Here is an 18,726-nt window from a genome sequence, read left to right as displayed (position 1 = left end):
AAATTGGGAGGGGTGTACTGGACTGGCTCTTGTCTCCACCCTACATTCTGAAAACACCACTGTTGCACATCTCCAAGGGACAGCTGTGTGGGGCAGAACAGAAGGCAGACCTTTTGCAGAGCTGTGACAATACAAGCCAGGAAAACACAGGAGGTTTCTCACCAAAAAGAAGAACAGAGAAAACCTTTTCCAAGCATAAGTCTCTCTTTTACCCACTGCTGTCAAGGCTCATGTTCCCATTGTGAGCCACTTCCCAAATCCCTCAGAGATTTCTACAAGCAAAGAACTGACTCACTTGAGCTCGGGGTAGACGTTCTCCAGATACCACTGGAAGGATTTACAGTTCAGCTTGTGTCGCAACTCCACTCGGTCTGCAATGCTGGAAACACAGGCAGTTTGCTGAGAATAAGGCAGTGAACAAGAGGGAGGGGAACAATGAAGACTGGCCAGGAGGTTTGAGGGAAATTACATTACTTTTTGCCATTACTCATTCTCCCACATAACTGTTGCTGGGTTCAGGGCACTGGCAGTGACCTGAGGTGAAGATGAGGAGAGAGGCAAGTGGCAGGGAATAGAAATGGAAAGCAAACACCTTCAGAGAGCTGTTCTTGCACTTCCTTTGGCTCAGAGCAATGGCAGGGCCCAGGTCCTACCTTGTTAAATAATACATTGCAGTAAAACTGCTGTAAGATCAGGAAAGTGTGCCTCTGGGTGCCTCTGTAAGAGACATATCATGAAACCTGCACAACATAGCTGCTGAAAAGGCCCAGAAAGTGTTTGTGCTCAGGTACATTCAGATCATTCATCTGTGTGTGCTAAAACATGTCTCTAGCTCATGGCAGCAGGTCTAAGCTGAGGTTGGAGAACTGAGACCTGAAGAACTTAATTATTTGTTCTTAAGCAGTTTGGGGAGAGGGTGGGAGTAAAAGGGGACATTAACTCAACATCTCAGTAGCTGTCTGCTGTGGCAGTCCTGCTGATTTGTCTGGCTTTAGCTGGCTGAAGAAGAGGATTTCCCTCCAGCAGTCCTACTGAGCAGTGAAACCAGGAACTCTTGTCTTTAAGCTCTAACACTACATTTGTGTGTTGGGAAGGAATTTCAGTGATACCCATGTACCTCTCCATCCTTAGCCCACAGAGGCCACTGTACATATACATGAAGTCACATACCTCAGGGCAACGTTCTGAGATTTTATATCCACACTGGAATTGAGGGGAAGGAGGGTCCATTTTAGGGCCAATTGTCAGTGATGGTGTCAAAGGTATTTGCACCCTAAGATCTAGACTTAATGCAGGTTCACAGAGCTGTTACTACAGGAGATTACGTGAAGTCTTATGCTCTGCTCCAGCTTTTATTCAGCCAATGCTGTCAGTAAAGTCACTAGGAAGTCTGTGCAAACAAGAATTGCAGACTTTGTCTCTAAAACCCATGAGCAATAGATCCACACACAATATGCAATAGTCTGTTTCCTTCACAAGCAGCAGGGTTACTTGCTATGTGGTCCCAGTCCAGCTGCTGCAGTCAGCTCAAGGACTGATAAATTAGGTTGGCAAAGCTATTTTTATGAAGATATGTAATGCATCATGATAATAAAGAAAAGTGTACAGCAATAAAAGTGACCTGGTTGTCATAAATAAGTAGGAGATGCATCATTATCCTGTGCAAACACATTTGAGATACAACCACATTTGCCAAGTCCCTACACTGATACAACAATAGCCTTTTGTTCACAGGCAGATAAAACCCACAGAAATGCAGCACTCCTGGGATTTTTACACTTATTTGGGAGTCATGGGAGTTTGAGAGCACAGACAGCAAGCTCTCCTCTCATCCCAGGTTTGGTGTCCATCACTGATTTCTGGGTCACAGAGAACTGTTAAGCTGACAAAATGAATCCCATGTGGCCTGAAAACAGCTTTAGCAAAGGTGCTGTAAGAAGCACAATTCTGCAGATTGTGTTTCTAAATCTTACCATCAGCCATGCTCTCTCCTGCTCTACAAACCAGGCAAACTACCCTCCATCCATCAGGAAAGTGGGGAGTGCACCAAGTGCAACATGCCCCATGTGCCAGCCAGCCATACTTGCCCTGGGATTCTCCATCTGCACAGGAACTTAAGCTCAAGCTCAAGATACAGCTCACATTTCCACAACAGCTGCATGCTGTGATAGAAAAATATTCCTGACTAGCCACTTCAAATGTCTGGTCTTTTAATTTCATTATAGATCCCTTTGGCCTTCTGCTAACAAACGATTTATGCAGTGTTACTGGGGAAAAAATTAAGTGAATTAGAAGCAAACCTCATTAGCCACACACTCAAGCTACAACCTCCTTGTCAAGGCAGGCATTCAGAGCACCTCTATTTCTCACACTTAGCCCCAGAGAAGACCTAAAAACTACTTCTTGCTACCAAGGGGTTTACCAGAGCCCTCCTACCAAGGTCTGGGGCAGCTTACCTTCCAAAGGCCTTGCCGATAGCCGAGGGACGGGCCTCGTAGTAGTACTGCTTGTACTCATCCATCCACACCTCCGCTGTGCGCTTGGTGTTCCTGCACCAAGGGGGGAACAGATGCTGTGCTGAGGAGAAGCTCTGCTGCAGAACCTGCCCTCCCTGCCCTCCCAGGAGCAGGCCCTGCGTGGGCAGACCCCCTATACCTCAGCAGGCAGAGGGGGACAGTCCCAAACACGAAACCGAGTAGGCAGTATGGGTGGGTAGAGATTGATTGTGTTAAGTCTACGAAGCCTTGCAAGAACACTTCAGAAATTAAACATTTCTTAGCCACAGTTTACCATTACTTTTTTGCATGTACTTCCTTTGCAGAGACACCGGGCCTGATTGTCACCAACACACTCATTTACAGTATCCCTTTTCCCAGATTAGAATAACATTTTGGGATACTGCTTGGAAAGCAGCTCTGTCTAACATCTAACCTCCTGTCCAAATCAGACTAGCTTCATATTAGGTCATGTTGTTCAGGTCTTGACTGGTTGAGTTTTGAGATGTCCAGTGATGGAGATTTTACCACCCCCTGGGGCCCTGAAGCAGTGCTTGACCACTTTCATTGTCAAGCCCTTCATCTCATCTCTCTTCTCTTCCCAGCTGTGCTGCAGTAGAAGCTGTCCTCAGGGTTTATCTTAGAGCACGTACAGCTCAGAGACAACAGAGATGTCCAAGGGCTGCTGATACCTCCACACACGTCACAGGGCAGCATCTGTGAATGGCCAGGATGTCTCTCTGGCATACTGCTCCCCATGCCCCTCACCAGAGACTGAGAAGGAATAAGAAACACTAATACCAACAGCAGAGAAGGGAACAGGTTTTGTTCACAGAAAACAGCAACTCATCCTTCCCTTGAGAACAGATGCTCAGCCACAAGCTGTTCTCCATTACCAGGGAAAAGCACAACAGAGAATTCAGACTTATTTAGACATGCCCAAGACAAAGGTGGCCTTGGCTGCTCCCGGAAGTACCCAACACCTACTTGATGTAAGTCAGCGCGTTGCCCTCAGGGAAGTCATAGGGATGACGCTTCCTGAACACGTGTCCCACTCGACTGCAGGGAACAATCTCCAAGCTGCCACCACACATCCACACTCGGAAAGAGAGCTCTGGAAGAGACCCCAAGAGTCATACAGCTGCAACAGTCCTGAGAAGGGCAATTTTCTTGCCCTTCTGCTCTAGGTGTATTGCCTGCATCAGTAAAATCAGGGAAAGCAATGCCATGGTGAGAGCAGAGAAACTGTCCTCCCTTTGTTAAAATGGAGGCAACTCTTGCAGCTCAGGGACTTCCAAGCCTTCTCCAGTCCTGCTCCTCTTTGGTCTCATTTCAGTGAGACACCTTTGCATTTGACCAGGTCTTCAAGGCTGCTCAGGATGGCATCTGGCAAGAGACTGAGACCAATCCCACACACAGCCCCTGTTTCAGACTTTGTTACTGTCATCCCTGCACACAGATAGAATTAGAAAGGAAGAACTTACTGTGTAAAGCAAATCATGTGAGGAAGAAAGGGAGTTTAGAAGATAAGGGGAAAGAACAGAACAAGATGAGGGTACAGGGAGTCAATGTCTAGAGTTCAGTCCTCTCCCTCATACCTGTATGTTATCCACCCTGCAATAGTTCCTTCTTCTCATTTTGGTTGGCTCTATTACTAATGAACTAGAGCAACTGACTGTGTTGTAGTTGCCTCTGCTGGGGGAACTGCTCAGAGCAGATACCAATCTCATATAGTATGACTCTGAAAATACAGAGAGAATCCCTCTACTTGAAGAAATCCACCCTATCCTGAAACTAAATTCAACATTTTGCTAAAAGATTAGAAGAGCATGGAGCTTTGACGGGCAGGCACTTATTTGCATCACAGAAGGTATGTGACCTTGCTCAAGCTTTTGGGTCTGTCCTCACTGTTTTTAAAACCCCTTGGTAAAGACAACCAAACCACACCAGCGGGGTTTTGCACTTTCAATTCATGTGGTGATAAAAAGAGAAGGAAGAAGGAAAATGAAAATTAGCTGGGTGGTTTGGTTGTCTTTACCAAGGGGGCTTCATATTGTATAGACTGATTACTTCAAAAACTTGACTCAGCTGGGATCTCCCTCCAGTAATGCCAGATTTATGCAGCTCTGATGCTTAGAAATGAAAAAGAAATTATGTATCCAGATCTAATGGATGTTTGAAACCATGTACACACACTAACATCTTCCCAGCCTTCATCTTTCTCCATAACTTTCCTCTCTGCATACTGAGAGGTAGTTCAAACAGTGAGTTGCAGGGAGAGGGGAGATGGTGTATCTAATGCAGCTTCTCAGTAAAAGACCTCATTTGGTTAGAATGCATTTTGTAGTATTTCTTACCAGCACTTTTCTCTCCTGACTCTTATCCAGAGCTAATTATTTTCAGATTCTTTTTAACAGGGAGTTCCAGATTTGAAGAGAGGAAGGGTTTTAGGAATGAACAAATAGCAAAAAAACCCCAAGACATAAGTTTCTGTGTGGTGATGTGTCCAGCTGACATCTGCTCTCCTGGAATGAGCTTCTGACTCACTCTGGCCTACAACAAAACCAGAACTCTCAGTCTGGCATGTGTAACTTGAAAGTGATGCCCATTTCCAAAGAGAGGATTTCTCACACCATCTTAGACAGAACCACTCTCTAATCTACAAATGAGGACCTAATTCAAACAGTCCCTTCCCACCCAAAATTGTAGTATTTAGTATAAATAATGTTTCAGAACATTATCAATATTTTTCCTTGATCAGAAAACCCAGTTTTCAATTAAGTACGGTAAACTGTTTTTTAAGAGGTTAAATTAACCATTCTGAATTCTTCAAGGAAAATTAATACATTTTGTTGTCAAATCCAGGTTGGTTTCTATCCCTCTGCTTTCAGCAGCAACAGACTTGATGGAGGATGAGGGTAAAGTGACAGAAGACACTGAGTTTACAGAAAAACCTCCTAACAAGGCAAAACTGGCAAGCCCTGTACATGTGGCTGAGTCACATACAGCCTGGCCCAGCCACTGCCAGGCTTTACAAGAGCTATTTCAAGGAGAATGAAGCAAATTCTGTGGAGTGATTCTGTGGTTTTGATCAGCTCTATATAGAAGAATGGCTGTGAGCATGCAAATAATTTACTGCTACTTATGGCAGAGAGCTCTACTTAGCATCATGCTACTGACATAAGGACCAAACTACAACACTGGACTCCCAGATGGGCAGAAGAATATTAAGAAATATTCCTTCTCCGTCTTTGGGGTTTACAGCTTCTACACAGTCCCAGCTCAGAGGCTGGCAGCATGGCCAAGTGGCTGGCTTTGCAGCTGGAGCAGGGCTAGTGATGGCAAGGAGCTGAGCTAGACTCTGCTCCTGAGACACATAAGGGAGGGATCTTCATGCCTGGGTTAAGGCTTCCTGTGACTTCTGCCACAGTGCTTAGCTGATGCTACTAGGACTGCTGAGATTCCTATGCAAGCACCACTTCATATCTCTTTTTAATATAACGAATACCATAAAACTGAATTAAGATTTGGGAAAACAGAGAACACTCATTATTAGACATTTTGTTTTTAAAAGGTGGTACCTTGAGAGTCTATTATCAGCCCAAGATATTATTTAATGGTTTTAGAAAGCATCTCAGAAAGAGGCAGCTCTCCCAGCTGTGTTCAGAGAAACAAAGGTTTCCTCTTCCTGACTATTTCATTTTTTCTAATTGGTTCTCCAGGTGCTAGGAAACACCACACAAATCCTTCTTTGAGAGCTTTTATGTAAATAAAATCTGTGACATTTATGGAATCTATACAAAGAGATTTTTTTTTTTTTTGCAGTGTTAGCTACAGAGAAATCTACTTAAGTTGGTTACAAAAAGTAAGGCTTTTATCTTCTCAGCTCCATCTGCACCATTTCTAAATTAATGCCCCAAATACTTGAGGTATCCATGAACCTCTCTTTAGCACTCATCTTGCTTTTATCATTAACACCTGGTGACATTGCAGCATCCCTTCACACAGGGCCAAGAGAGATGCCTGGCATATCTGTGCCACTATTAAGTGCAAGGAGATGGGTTTAAGCACCATACTCTAAAACAGCATGTGAGTGGACAGACTACACTGAATTCCTCAGATGTTTGTGATGCCCTAGTATGCTTCTAAATGTTTGCATTCTGAGTCTATTTGTAACCAAACTCCACTTACAAAGAGGCTTGTTAAATTAGGAAAAATATCTCTCTGAGCTGAGAGAGCAATTCAGATTTATCTGCAAGAGAGGAATAGGTATAAGAAGAGGCTGCAGGAGTGGCAACACAGAATGTCATGTGAAGAACTAGAGGAATATTCTCCAAAAACAAGCAACAATTTAAACAACCTCTTTCTTTCTTGTACTGTGGAAGCTCCTGTATAATAGCACATATGCCTGTAGGAGAGTGTAGCCCTGACCACACACACTTTATGCGAACAGTGATTCAGATCTGACCCCCTTGGGGATTACCTGACTACATCCCTAACCTTACACTGACATGCTGATCAGATCTCTCACCAAAAAAAAGCTCTGGTAAGCAATGAAGACTGGGAAGCAGTTCTGCATTAGTGTGTCATTTCCTTGAAACATACTAAACTTACCAAAATTTTCTCCTCCCCAGATGTCCATTTGAGTATCATATTTTCCCAGGTGGTTAAACCAGGACTTGTCAATCACAAAGATGCCTCCTGCTATGACAGGGGTTCTGGAGGAGAAAACAGAAATCCAGAAAAAATAATCATGCATATATGTAGCACCACAAACCTAATTTTAAAGGGCAGACAATTTGTCCAGGCACCACTAATCATACCTCATTTAAAAGAGAAAAACAGTAGAGCTGGAACATGAGCCTGCTGCAGGTTTCTGAGATGCCTCTCACTAGATCATCCTCATGCCTTTGTTACTTGGTCTTGCAAGCACTACAAGAGTAATGCTGTGTCTTTTGCATTTATACAAATATGCACAGTGTGAAGGAATGATGGGCACTGTTTGATGACTGTTTCACCAATTAGACATGGTGTGACAGGCTGCTGCATGTACTGCTCTGCTGTTAGCAAGCTGGTTGCCTCTGGAGTGTAAAACAGAAGCTCACAAATTACACAGAGGAATTAAACGATACTTTCATATTACAAATGGGGAGCTGTCTGCCTATAAAGACAAGCACCATAATTCTTCATATCAGGATTTGTTACATTCTACATGTCTCAGAGCCATGTACCCTGCAGTGAGGCTGGCAACAACTGCTCCAGCCAACAGAACCTCTTTTGTCTGTGGACATGCAGATTTAGTAGTGGGAGTAATTCTATGCCCACATTACTAGGTAAGATTCAGTTTTCTGATCTGCTTTACCCATGCAGGATGACTGTTTATCTGCTTCATTCTTTAAGTTTTCATCTGAAAGATGAAATTAAAAACACCCAAAGCGATTTCTGAGGCATTCAGACTGTTGAGTTAGGGAGAACACAAGAACAAAAATACAGAAGAAGAGGTGGCTTGTAGAGGTGGTGTGCATGATAGTAAATAATCACTATTCTTACAAAATTCAGAGAGCAGTACTCTCACATTTAGGGTATAGACCTCAATGTATTCAGAAAATAACATGAAGAGTTTGTCATCATCAACATCAACACTGTGGCATTTTGTCCTCAGCAAGGCAGTCCCTGTACTCTCCTTGCCACACAGGTGAAGGCTTAGTAAAGGTATTTGGAGAAGTGTACCTCATGTGTCAGAGTGTACCTTATAGACTGAGTTGGGTCTGTTCTGGACATCTTCTGCTCTATAGGAATCTGTTCCCACTTAAAATGAAGGCTCCAGTCAAACCCTGAAAAGGAAAAAGACAAGCCAAATTGGTCTTCTTATTGTAAAAACAGTACTAATAGCTTTCAGTGATAGCCTGCACTGTTATATCACAGGCTGTCCCCATGTTCCTTCCCTGACCTCCCTCACAGTCTTCCCAAAATGGCAATAGCCTATCCTAATGCAGACCTCTCCAGCTTCTGTCTTGGCACCATCATTCCTTAGCACTACAGATCTCTCCTCAATTTCACTCCACACCTTCAGGAGAGTGTTGTCAGGCTGAGATGCAATTCTATTCTAGCCAGTTTGTTTTACCAAAGGCAAACCCTGTCTGCCAGAGTTATGAGGCTTTAATAAAGGACTTTGTAGGATATGATATATTCTGGGAACAAATGCCTGCAGATCACTGTACCCACCATGTCTTTCAAGACTACCATGTACTTACAGATGGCCTATGGTGAATAGTACAGCACAGCACAGTCACTAACTTTGTACCATTGTTAAGGGTAGCCAAAGAACAGCTAGCCTTTGGCTGGCAAGCAGTGCAGAAGTGAGCCCCAGCCATAAAAGATGTAGAAGGGCACCAGGCAGTGTGGTGAACGCAGACACAGCTGCAAGAGGCTCAGCTCAGTGAGGGGAGAGGTGTAAATGTTTTCCAGAAGATGCCACAAGGTAGCCTGGCAGATCAAAGCAGCAACTGGAAGTGCCTTTCAGACTCCAGGGTCCATGCAGCATAGTGAGGACACAGTGAGATATTTCATCAATTAACTAAGTCCTGAAACTGCTATATGTTATGACAGTGATTCAAGGTCAAGAGGAAAATACTATTTGAGTTTTGTTCTAACTCTTCAAAAGATCTGACTTTGCAAGTTGCAGAGAACAAGGGAGAGATAACCCATCAGAAAGATCATCACTCTATTTTCGTGGAAAGCTGAAGAGAACACAACTTATTTATCATGCACCATCCCTCAGGTCAAAATTATATAAGCCATTCATTATACCCACCTCCCCTCAAATCTGCTGATGCTGCCAGGTAGGCAAAATTATCCAGGCTGATAACATCAATGATTGGACTCACCACTCGGGTATAATCCTGAGGGAGAGAGAGAAAGGGGGGGGAATAAAGGGGTCAGGCTTTCTTGAATGTCCAGGAAAGCTGCCAGAGATCAGGAAACACAAAGCTGCACATGTAAATCTTTGTCTGGTTTCTCCAATATGGTTCTGGCAGCTGTGCAAGGGATCTGTGACCACTAAATCCAAACATGGAGATGGTGATACCAGCCAGCTGCACTCCATGGATGTGGGGAATGGAGTCAGACTCCAACACCTAGGGATGCTGCTAAGAAACAGCTCTTTATTTCCTGCACAAGTCACAGGGCATCAATCACTGTCCCAAGGGTTTTGTGCTTGCTTTTGATATCTATTGACAGCACACCTTCTGCTCAGCCATTCAAATTAGCTCATTTTCATCAGCCTAGAAATTATCAAACCCCTAATAATGTATTTAGCTAATAATGTATTTACCTAGGAAGTACTAGGAATCAAGACCCCACATTTAAGATTCATAGTGCAAACTTTATAATACATATGGCACATCGTATACATTATAATATCAAGATATTGTGAGTACTTTATTGCCATTAAGGCATATAGACATTTACAGTTTTCTTTTGAAAACCTTTTAGTTAATAGAAGTCAAACAATTTTTCAACATCATGAGACAGAGCATTAAAAGACAGTGTTGTGACAGCTGCCATGTAAGATGAAACTGAGCTAGAAATGCCAGAAACAGCACCTTGTTATTGGATAGCTGCCAGCATCCATGCCTTTCCAATCAAACCTTCATTTTGTGCCTTGCAATAGTTCCTCATGATGTACCACACTTGGCTAAGATGGGACATCTTGGTAAGAGGATTCATGCTTTTTCCCCTCTGAGCTGTGATGGTGGCCCAGCCAGAGTGTGTCTGCCCAGCTTGAGAATCCAGCACCCACCTGGCAGCCTGGTGTGCCAGCCACTACTCCAACCAATCAGTGCCAGGACTGGCTAGGGCAAGACTGAAATCTACAATAGTATCTACATCAGAAATGCAGAAAGTAGGTCAGAAATAGGTTGACTTGAAATCCGCTCACTAAAAAATTTGTATACTAGAGTTAGCAGACAGGCTTTTGCATTTTAGTTCCTTCTCTAAAGAAATCAATGAGATTCTGCTTAGGAACGCCTGTACTGGTGCTGCAGCTTCACTTAAAGACCAATAAGTAAAGTAAACATTTATGGGCTTTATTGAACAAGTATAAAAAGCAGAAACTTTTAATTCATCAATTCTGAAGTTTCATCTTCTTCTGCTCTCTCATATTAAGCTAATCAGGCATGCTTACAAAGCATCATTAAAGCCTCCATCCCTTCTCCTAAGACCCATTACTTCATGGGATCCTCCTTTCAGAGGGGAACAATCACAGCCACTTGCAAGGAGGACTTCTCCCATCACCTCTCCCCTGCCTTTTCTTACAGCAGAGCTGTATGATCTCTCCCTCCAGCTCTGCAGTGCAGTCAGGGTGACAGCTGCTAATATTTCTGCCTAATTTTCATTCTTCCAGCCTTCCATCAATCCTTTGCCAAGTGAACCATCAAAGGGAACATCCCTGCAGTCACAAGCAGCTTCTCTGTGACAGGAAGCTGCCTGCATGCAGGTGATGTATGGTGGCAGCTCAGTGGGAACATTAATAGAAGGAAAAATTTGGCAGTGACAAGGCAAAGGGGAGGGTCCAGCAGCAGGGGAGATGGAAACTATGGAAAAATTGCACCATGTATGCTGCCCAAGGGGATGTCCTACATACAGGTGAATATGTCAAGGAAGCACAATGCCTGCAAGAGACAAAAAGTACAAGTTGGTGGTTCCAGCATTCAGCATTGCATCCCATCACTCTGCACCTCCTGCCTTGTCACAGTGGCTGAACAGAATCCCATCAGGGATCTCTCACCCACCTAGCTCAGGCAGTACCTTCCTCTGCAACAGCCTGCCTGAGGAGTACCTTGTTCTCACCAGTTCTGCTGAGGCATGTGAGGGCAGAGGATCCAACAGCACAGGCCAGGCAGCTCCACCCATCCCAGAGCAGGACATGGTGCTCACCTCTTTCACTCTCTGAAGCATTGGCTGCAGCCACTCGCTGTTGACTTCACAGTGACTGTCCAAGAAGGTGAGGATGTCAGCAGCCGCCACTTCAGCTCCTCGCACCCGAGAGCGAATCAGCCCTACGAAGAGAAAAGGACAGCAAAGGAGCAGGAAGGTTAGGAAAGGAAACATTTGAGCCTCCTTCAGAAAAAATACTTTGTGCGGCCATACCATGGGGACAGTCAGATGAGCCCTCCCAGCACACAATGAATGACCTCTCCTGTCACTTCTGTCCATGACACAGAACTTCCACCTGGCTCCTTGTCCTTCCCTTCCAGCCCTACCCACAGACACCTGGCTGCTGCCTGCTCATTCACTCTCCCATTGAGCACTCTGCTGCCTACATCACCAATTCCCCATGGCCAAATTCTTCTCTCTGCTTTCTGCCTTCCTTACTGCTTATCTGCTTTATTCCCATTTGTCCCTTATTCAGCCCTGCAGAGAGATCAGCCTGGCTCTCAGATGACTCCTTACTTTCTTACAGACCATCCAACTATGTGGGATGCTCTTTGTGAACTAAACAGTGATTTTTTGTCTCTACTTCTAGATCCTAGCTCCAAACCTGTTGTGCACTGACAGCTTTAGAAATAAGCTAGCACATGTGGGTCAAACTAAAGAGCAGCTGGGAAAGTCATTTATGCATTTAGCAGATAGATGAGAAAAAACTTTCCTTAATTGTATCTCTTTATGATAGATACATGATTGTTTTTCCTTCTCTCATGTCCCCTACACAGCTTGTTATCTTGCACTTGAAGGTGCAAGAGTTAGCTTGTGTTTAAAAGGATGAGATTTACATCTGGATCTTTATTCATAAAGAACTTAAAATGTGGTCTTTGTTCCAGCCAAGGCCTCAGGACACCACTTCTCATTATTTAAGTATTACGTGAGACCCCTGAAGCCTGAGAGTTGATAAGCTGTGTTCTCCCTCCACAAAACTTCCAAATGCTTAAACTGAAAAAATAAACTCTAACTATAAGAAGCAACAACTGTAAGCAGCTGGGAGGCAACGAGGGTCATGTGGAAAAACAGGCAAGATCTTTGTACTTAGAAAGCTTCCCACGCTCACCTTCTCGATGGGTGTTTCGTAGACACTTGACCTTTGGGATCTTGGTAAGGAGCTGGCAATCCTCAGCTTGGGGAAGGCAAAAAAGACATTTAGTGTACATGCATGAATTATTTGGCTTCAACAGAGAGCCCCAGCCACCTGTCTTCCTGCTTCTCCATGGGAGGGGAAATTCTGCTTTCACTTAACATCACAGTAATCAGTGTGATGGCCTCAGTCCTGTTGTCTATAGAGCACACAGAAGAGCACTGCCTGCTGGCTGTCCTCCTCAGCAGTCGAGCCCATGTTTCCCAATCCTCTGAGCAGCCAGGCCTCCAGCTCCCCTGCTCAGCACTTCCCAAGGACAATGGGGCATGTGCTGGCAGCACGGCACTGGGCACTAATGAAGAGGAGGGAACACAGGGAAGTGGGACTGCAAATCACCAAAGTGCCAAGGAAAAGAGAGTTCTGTAACATAAAGCGATCTTATCTGCTCTCTTTTCCTTCAGTGGCTCATCTAGGCATCTCCTGCCATTTGTTCTCAGGGCAGTTTCCATTTGATTTATTTAATAAAGGCCAGTGGGATGCAACTAGCTTCCTTGGAGACACCAGCACATTGACACATGGAATGCCTGACCAAGGGCTTTGCTGGCAGCTTGCTAGAAACTCCTGGCATCCCTCATTTCCATTACCTAGGGAAGATGAGGGAGAGGAACTGTTACCTGCTCCAGCCAGACACCAATAAGCACTGAGTCTTTAATTCTCTGTCATCCTCTCTATTCCTGCCCTAGCAGATGTCATAGGAACAGCAATTTCTAACTTGCTCTTTTTCCTTGCTCCATCAAATTAACCCCAATTTCCATGTTTATTCCATATTCCTTTACATGTCTCATGCCCCCTCTTTCCTGCTGTCGTCTTCCCACAGATTGAGCACTCTGGGGAGAATGCAAAGGCCTTAGCCAATGTGCACCTCTTAGCATGTTCCTGTACAAGCATTTCCATTCTCAAGGATCTGTGCAATCTGAAATACTGCTCTTACATTGGCACTTTGGCAGATGCTGCTTCATCCAAGGGAAGTAGCAGGTGCTCTGAATTACAGAGCATCAAGATTTTGCTGGAACTCTGCTACAAGGGAAGGCAATGCTCTTATCTTGGCCAAGTCACAAGTTAGGTATGAGAATCCTTACTCAGTCGTTCACTCCGCAGGAGTGGAGCACATGGCTCTGCCTATAGATACTTGCCAGAGATTACGAACTCTCAGTACATTAGGAGAAACTGGGGCAGGTATTAAATCAAAGTGTCAGACCTCAAACATGTGCTGAAGTGCCTCCATGAACGTGTCTCAGGGAAGTGGCTATATCCACAAATATCCAGCTGCCAGTGAAAAAATAAGAGCTGTGACAGGATGGAGCCTTTTAAAAATCTTCCTATTTACTGAGGAGCCTAAATGGGAGTTTAGGGTTGAACCCTGTGCAGAACAGGTACCAGAAATCCATCACTGTTGATCTGGAACACTTTTCCCCTTAAGAACTGAATTTTTAGGTGCAGAATGTGGAACACTTAGGATTGTTTGTTGGAAGTGCTCAGAAACACTGAAATTAAACAGCTGAGCACAGCTTGGCACTTATTCAAAGCATACTGTAAGGCCCTCAGAAACTCAAATCCCTCATCTCAGCATCCACCTTTAAAATGGTTTTTTTGTGGCCAAAGCTACATAAGCATTTAGCTGCAAAATCAAAATAGCATTGCTTCCTTATCTCAGCAGGCCAAGGTGGGCATTCACAGCTATCTGTAAAGTGTTCTGAAGGAGTAATTATTGACCATTACAAATGGTACATAACTAGATTGTCCTTGAATCCAGAACACATAATGGGGGAAGCAGGAAGTCTTCTCTGCCCACCACCTCACAACTACTACACAACAGCCAGGAGCAAGGGCAGCTGTACAGAGGGAAAGACTCCAGAGCCTCCAGTCTGCAGCTCTGGTGGAACTGATGCAGTAGACACTCCCTCCCTGTGCCAAGCTGCAGAAGAAAGTATGGCGCTGTCCAAAGCACTAACTCTGCCACAGCTTCCCACAGGGACACCTGGGGTCCCAGGCACATGGAGACAGACAGCCAGTCTCGCCTCACCCTGCCAGCAGGACCCCAGGCAGCAATTTTCTGTATGCTCTACTGCATCCTCTTCTTGCCTCTTGGTCTGTAAGTACCTGCTCTGCTCACATACAGCATTGCTACATAGATATCTGTGCTAAATGGCTCACCAAATGGTGCATAATGAAACCTGACAGAGATCTCTGGCAACCTAGCAAAAACTGCCACACTGACAGAAATGGAAGACCCAATGGAAAGAAAAAGAGAGGAAGAAGCTCTGGCCTCTGCCATGCATGGACATTAAACACACACTTACTTTCTTTTCTTTTTCTCCTGCATACAGACAAGAGGGAATCTGTGAGGGAGGGGGACTCAAGAGAGCAAACAAAAAATGGGAAAACAGAAAGAAAGAAATAAGTGTAAAGGAAATAGGTCCACACTTACGATCTGAGCTGAAGTCATCTACCAAAATGATCTCCTGGATGAGACTGGGAGGGGTGCGGTTCAGAACACTGCAGGGACCCAGGAAAGAAAAAACCACTTTGTGAGCTGCCATAACAATGACAATGTCAGGACTGATAGAAACCTGCTGTACTATGCAATACAGCAGCAATACCAAATTCCAGTAAAGTGGAAGAAGTGACCTTGCCCTTGTAACAGTGTTCATTGGCAGGACCAAACTACAAGTGAGAATATCCCAGAGAGCTGTGGCACTCCGCCAGACTTTACAAGGACCCACAGCCAGGAGCTGACTGTGAGTCTTGCCTGGGGCAGCTAGCAAATGATGCCACAGCATGCTCTTCCCCTAAACAGAGGTGAAATGGAGAGAACCACCTGCCCCAAGGCAGCCCAATGGCCATTCCCACCTGCCAGCCTCTGGGTGAAAGTCATCACTGCTGGAGGGCATAAAGAGCTGCCACTTTCCCAGCAAGGAGCTCTACCTCAATGCAACAGGTGTGACCTGCTCAGCTTTCTCACCAATTCCCTTCTTTGGAAGGAAGCATTGTCAATATTCTGGATTTGGATTTTTTCCCCTCTTTTGATTGTTACCTGTCTGTCTTTCAAACCAGCACCACACTCGCTGAAAGCACCCCCTTTCCTCAGGCTGGTTGCACCATACCATGAAATATCCTTGGGTCTGCAGTGAGTTTGCATCTGCAGGACACACACGAGGAAAGCACAGAAAAGCTTCTGCCCTCCCCAGACACCAAAGCATTCTAGTACTTTGGAGTCTGAGCAGTTCAGTTCCGACCTCTTTACCAGTCTCATTCATTTAAAATGCTTGAACTCTTTTTCCATGAACTTCTTCAAATCTTTCTCTTGGCTTTACTACCATCACACAGCATATTCCCCCTCCAAGCCTCCTCCAACGCCTCTGTGCACAGGCAGGTCCTCATTACCTTCAACAAGGTTGCTCAGTGATGCTTAAGCAGTCCAATGAAGAGGGCAGTTATGCAAATTTTAATACTAAAAACAGAGGCAAACACTGTCCTCCTAGTTCTAGCAATCTGTTTCATTTCAGTGGCACCTGCTCTTTTGAGCAATACTGGAGAAAAATTTCTGGCTTTTTTTCCCTTTTGGATTCTGTTGTTGTCGTTTGATATAGGAAAGGGACAACAAGAATAGTCCCATGCTCCTAGGAATGAAGGTGTAGAGAAATAAATTGCCATCTTGTTAAGTAACACCACTGATGGCTTTGCATACAGAGCCAAAGTTCCCTCAGTTTGGAAGAGTGTTCTGCTTTCTCATACAGCACAATTCTGACTGTTCTGCTGCACAGTATCACATCCCACTCTATTTCAGATTCACATTGCTTTATACACCTCTCATAGTATTTGTATTTTGAGCTGACATGTCCCTAGATGACTGAGCTTGCATTTTCCAAAGCTGAATCTCATTTGCTTCTCTTGGCTTATGTCTCCCTGGATCCTCTAGTATGGTAGGGTGGGAGGTGGGGCAATGGTCCTGTGCCATTCTAAGTGCAGCTTCTCTCAGCACCACCATCTGCATATTTTACAGACAAGGTTGCCCTGCACTGAAATTCTTGTCTGTGCAAACACAATGCAAAACAATCCAGACAGACTGCAGTATAATGGCTGCAAAATGGTATTCTACACCTTCTTCCACTGACTATTGGCAATGCTCACATTTTCTCCACAAGTTTCAGGTCTTTCAACTCAACATAACTGGGAAAAAAAGCCCCATTTTGTTCTCTGTTCTTTACCTGCCCACTGATTCCCCAGTAGAGAGAACACATCCCATGAGGAGTTCACAGCTCATTGTACAGTGCCCTGTTCTTCTCTCAGCTCTGCAATCACTTCCTGTAGATCCTTGGGAAAGGTACTTAATCTTCTTTGCACTTTGTCATCCCTGTCTTTTTAACAAGGAGCACAGTAATCGTAATATTTCCCCTCACTGAGGTGCCGAGAATGCCATGACAAACACTTTCAGGCACAAAAATGTATTAGTAGAATTCCAAAATCCAAGTGACAATTGCCTTTTACAGCAGAAACATGGACTGTTCCCCCCTCATCTTATGGATTCCCTATCTCCTTTGCCTTTTCTCACAGCTTCCTTCTTCTTTCAGTATCAGAATCCTTACTCTCTTGCATGAACATGACATCAGCACTGCCAATGAGTTTCTCTCCTCTGTCCAGCCCCCACTAAGTTCCCAGATAATCTTGTTTATTCTGGATGTTAGCAGAAGAGTATATTTTTTTCCCTTTGCTCTAACATAATATCCTTTTTTGCCATTCTTTAAATTGTCATTGTAATGAGATGCTACACCAATGCTCTAGCATTACAACAGAATCCTCTTAATCAGGATTTTCACAGGCCCTCTGCATAGGCACTGACAGCTGATCAAATCCAGTGACTTAGAGCCTCACAATTCACCTTTACATTTGCACCAAAACCAAAAGGTCCCTGCAATCATGACTTTCTGAAATCAGAAAGAGAGTGACCAAACAACAAAGCACTTGACTTTTTCTTCTGCAAGAATGCTCACAGCAGCAGACTGAAGGTATGGCTTAAAGATTAATCATGCATAGACATCAATCACATAAAATGCCTTTTGAGTGACAATTGTTTCTGAAGGAGCACAGGATGCCAAGCAAGTGACTGATTTGAGAGTGACAGCTATGTCCTAGCAAAGAAAAGAGATCAAAACAGGCAAGCAGCTCTTGAGTGACACATGTCTCCTGCAGGACTGAGGATGCCAGCAACAAGCCATTTGAACTAGCATCTTCACAGGTTTTGTCTGATAGCCCATTTCCCATTTTTTTCCCCTATTCCCCTTCTTTAAACTCTTGCTGGATATTTTTAACCAGTTGTCTCCCTCTACACTGAAAACACATGGCTGGAGCCGACACTAGAAGGCAGGTATGCAGCCCATGCTGCCTCTGAAGACCAGGAGGGGTAAGCAACAGGGTACTTGAGGGAATATGTTATTCCTCTTCAAGGTCACTCTTCTCTTTCCCCCTCTCCCTCATACATAAACATTTCTCCCATCCTCAAGGAGCAACAACAGTACATCATTCCTCTTGCTTCCACCCAGCAGCAGAGATCCCAGAGACAGAAGGGAGAAGAAGGCAACTGCTGAGCTGCCAGAGGCGTTTAAGTCCATGTGCATGTGAGGTTAGCAAGAAGGGTATGCAGATTAGGGTCTGGCCCCTAGAGCTGCCAGGTTTAGATGACCCTGAAATAAGCCTGTGATGCAGGAGTATCATCCCTGGGTCACTTCCCAGGACCTTTTGTACCGGCATTGCCACTTTGTTGAATTACCTTGCAATAAGGTAATTCTGGCCCAGGGGAGTGCATTTGGGCTCTCTCTGGACTTAAGATCAGTTCAATCCCAGTACCCTTTTCATGTATTTCATTCTAGAATTTCCCAAAATCTTATGGTTGGTTTTTGAGTGCCCAAACTAGATACTCAAAAGCCACACTTGCAAAGACCTCGGTTATGAAAATTTCAACTGGTAATACGCTTTCAACCCACCTCAAAATATTAGGCCTCTAAAAATGTTTTCAGACATAGAAAATTTTGCTTTTAGTGCTGCTCATTTTCATCACTTTTCCTCCTTCACACCCATTTCTCTTATAGCATTCCCACAGTGTAA

At 44.4% G+C, this 18,726-nt stretch overlaps 1 protein-coding gene across 2 annotated transcripts in view; it reads right to left on the bottom strand.

Moving 5' to 3' along the window:
• Positions 1-18,726, bottom strand: part of GALNT16 (polypeptide N-acetylgalactosaminyltransferase 16) — a 76,048-nt gene that overhangs the window by 13,065 nt on the left and 44,257 nt on the right. For both annotated transcript variants that reach the window (XM_071427150.1, XM_071427149.1), the window contains exons 4-12: positions 15,053-15,120; positions 12,541-12,606; positions 11,433-11,554; positions 9,310-9,397; positions 8,245-8,329; positions 7,110-7,213; positions 3,483-3,609; positions 2,457-2,549; positions 296-379 (exon numbers count right to left, since the gene is read on the bottom strand). In XM_071427150.1, coding sequence (XP_071283251.1) covers positions 296-379; positions 2,457-2,549; positions 3,483-3,609; positions 7,110-7,213; positions 8,245-8,329; positions 9,310-9,397; positions 11,433-11,554; positions 12,541-12,606; positions 15,053-15,120 — 837 coding nt within the window. The remainder of the gene's footprint in view (positions 1-295; positions 380-2,456; positions 2,550-3,482; positions 3,610-7,109; positions 7,214-8,244; positions 8,330-9,309; positions 9,398-11,432; positions 11,555-12,540; positions 12,607-15,052; positions 15,121-18,726) is intronic.

The sequence above is a fragment of the Agelaius tricolor genome, unplaced genomic scaffold (assembly GCF_023055355.1).
Source record: "Agelaius tricolor isolate 1412-34295 unplaced genomic scaffold, bAgeTri1.0.p SCAF_5, whole genome shotgun sequence".
Lineage (NCBI taxonomy): Eukaryota > Metazoa > Chordata > Aves > Passeriformes > Icteridae > Agelaius > Agelaius tricolor.
This window is presented reverse-complemented; position numbering and strand designations above follow the sequence as displayed.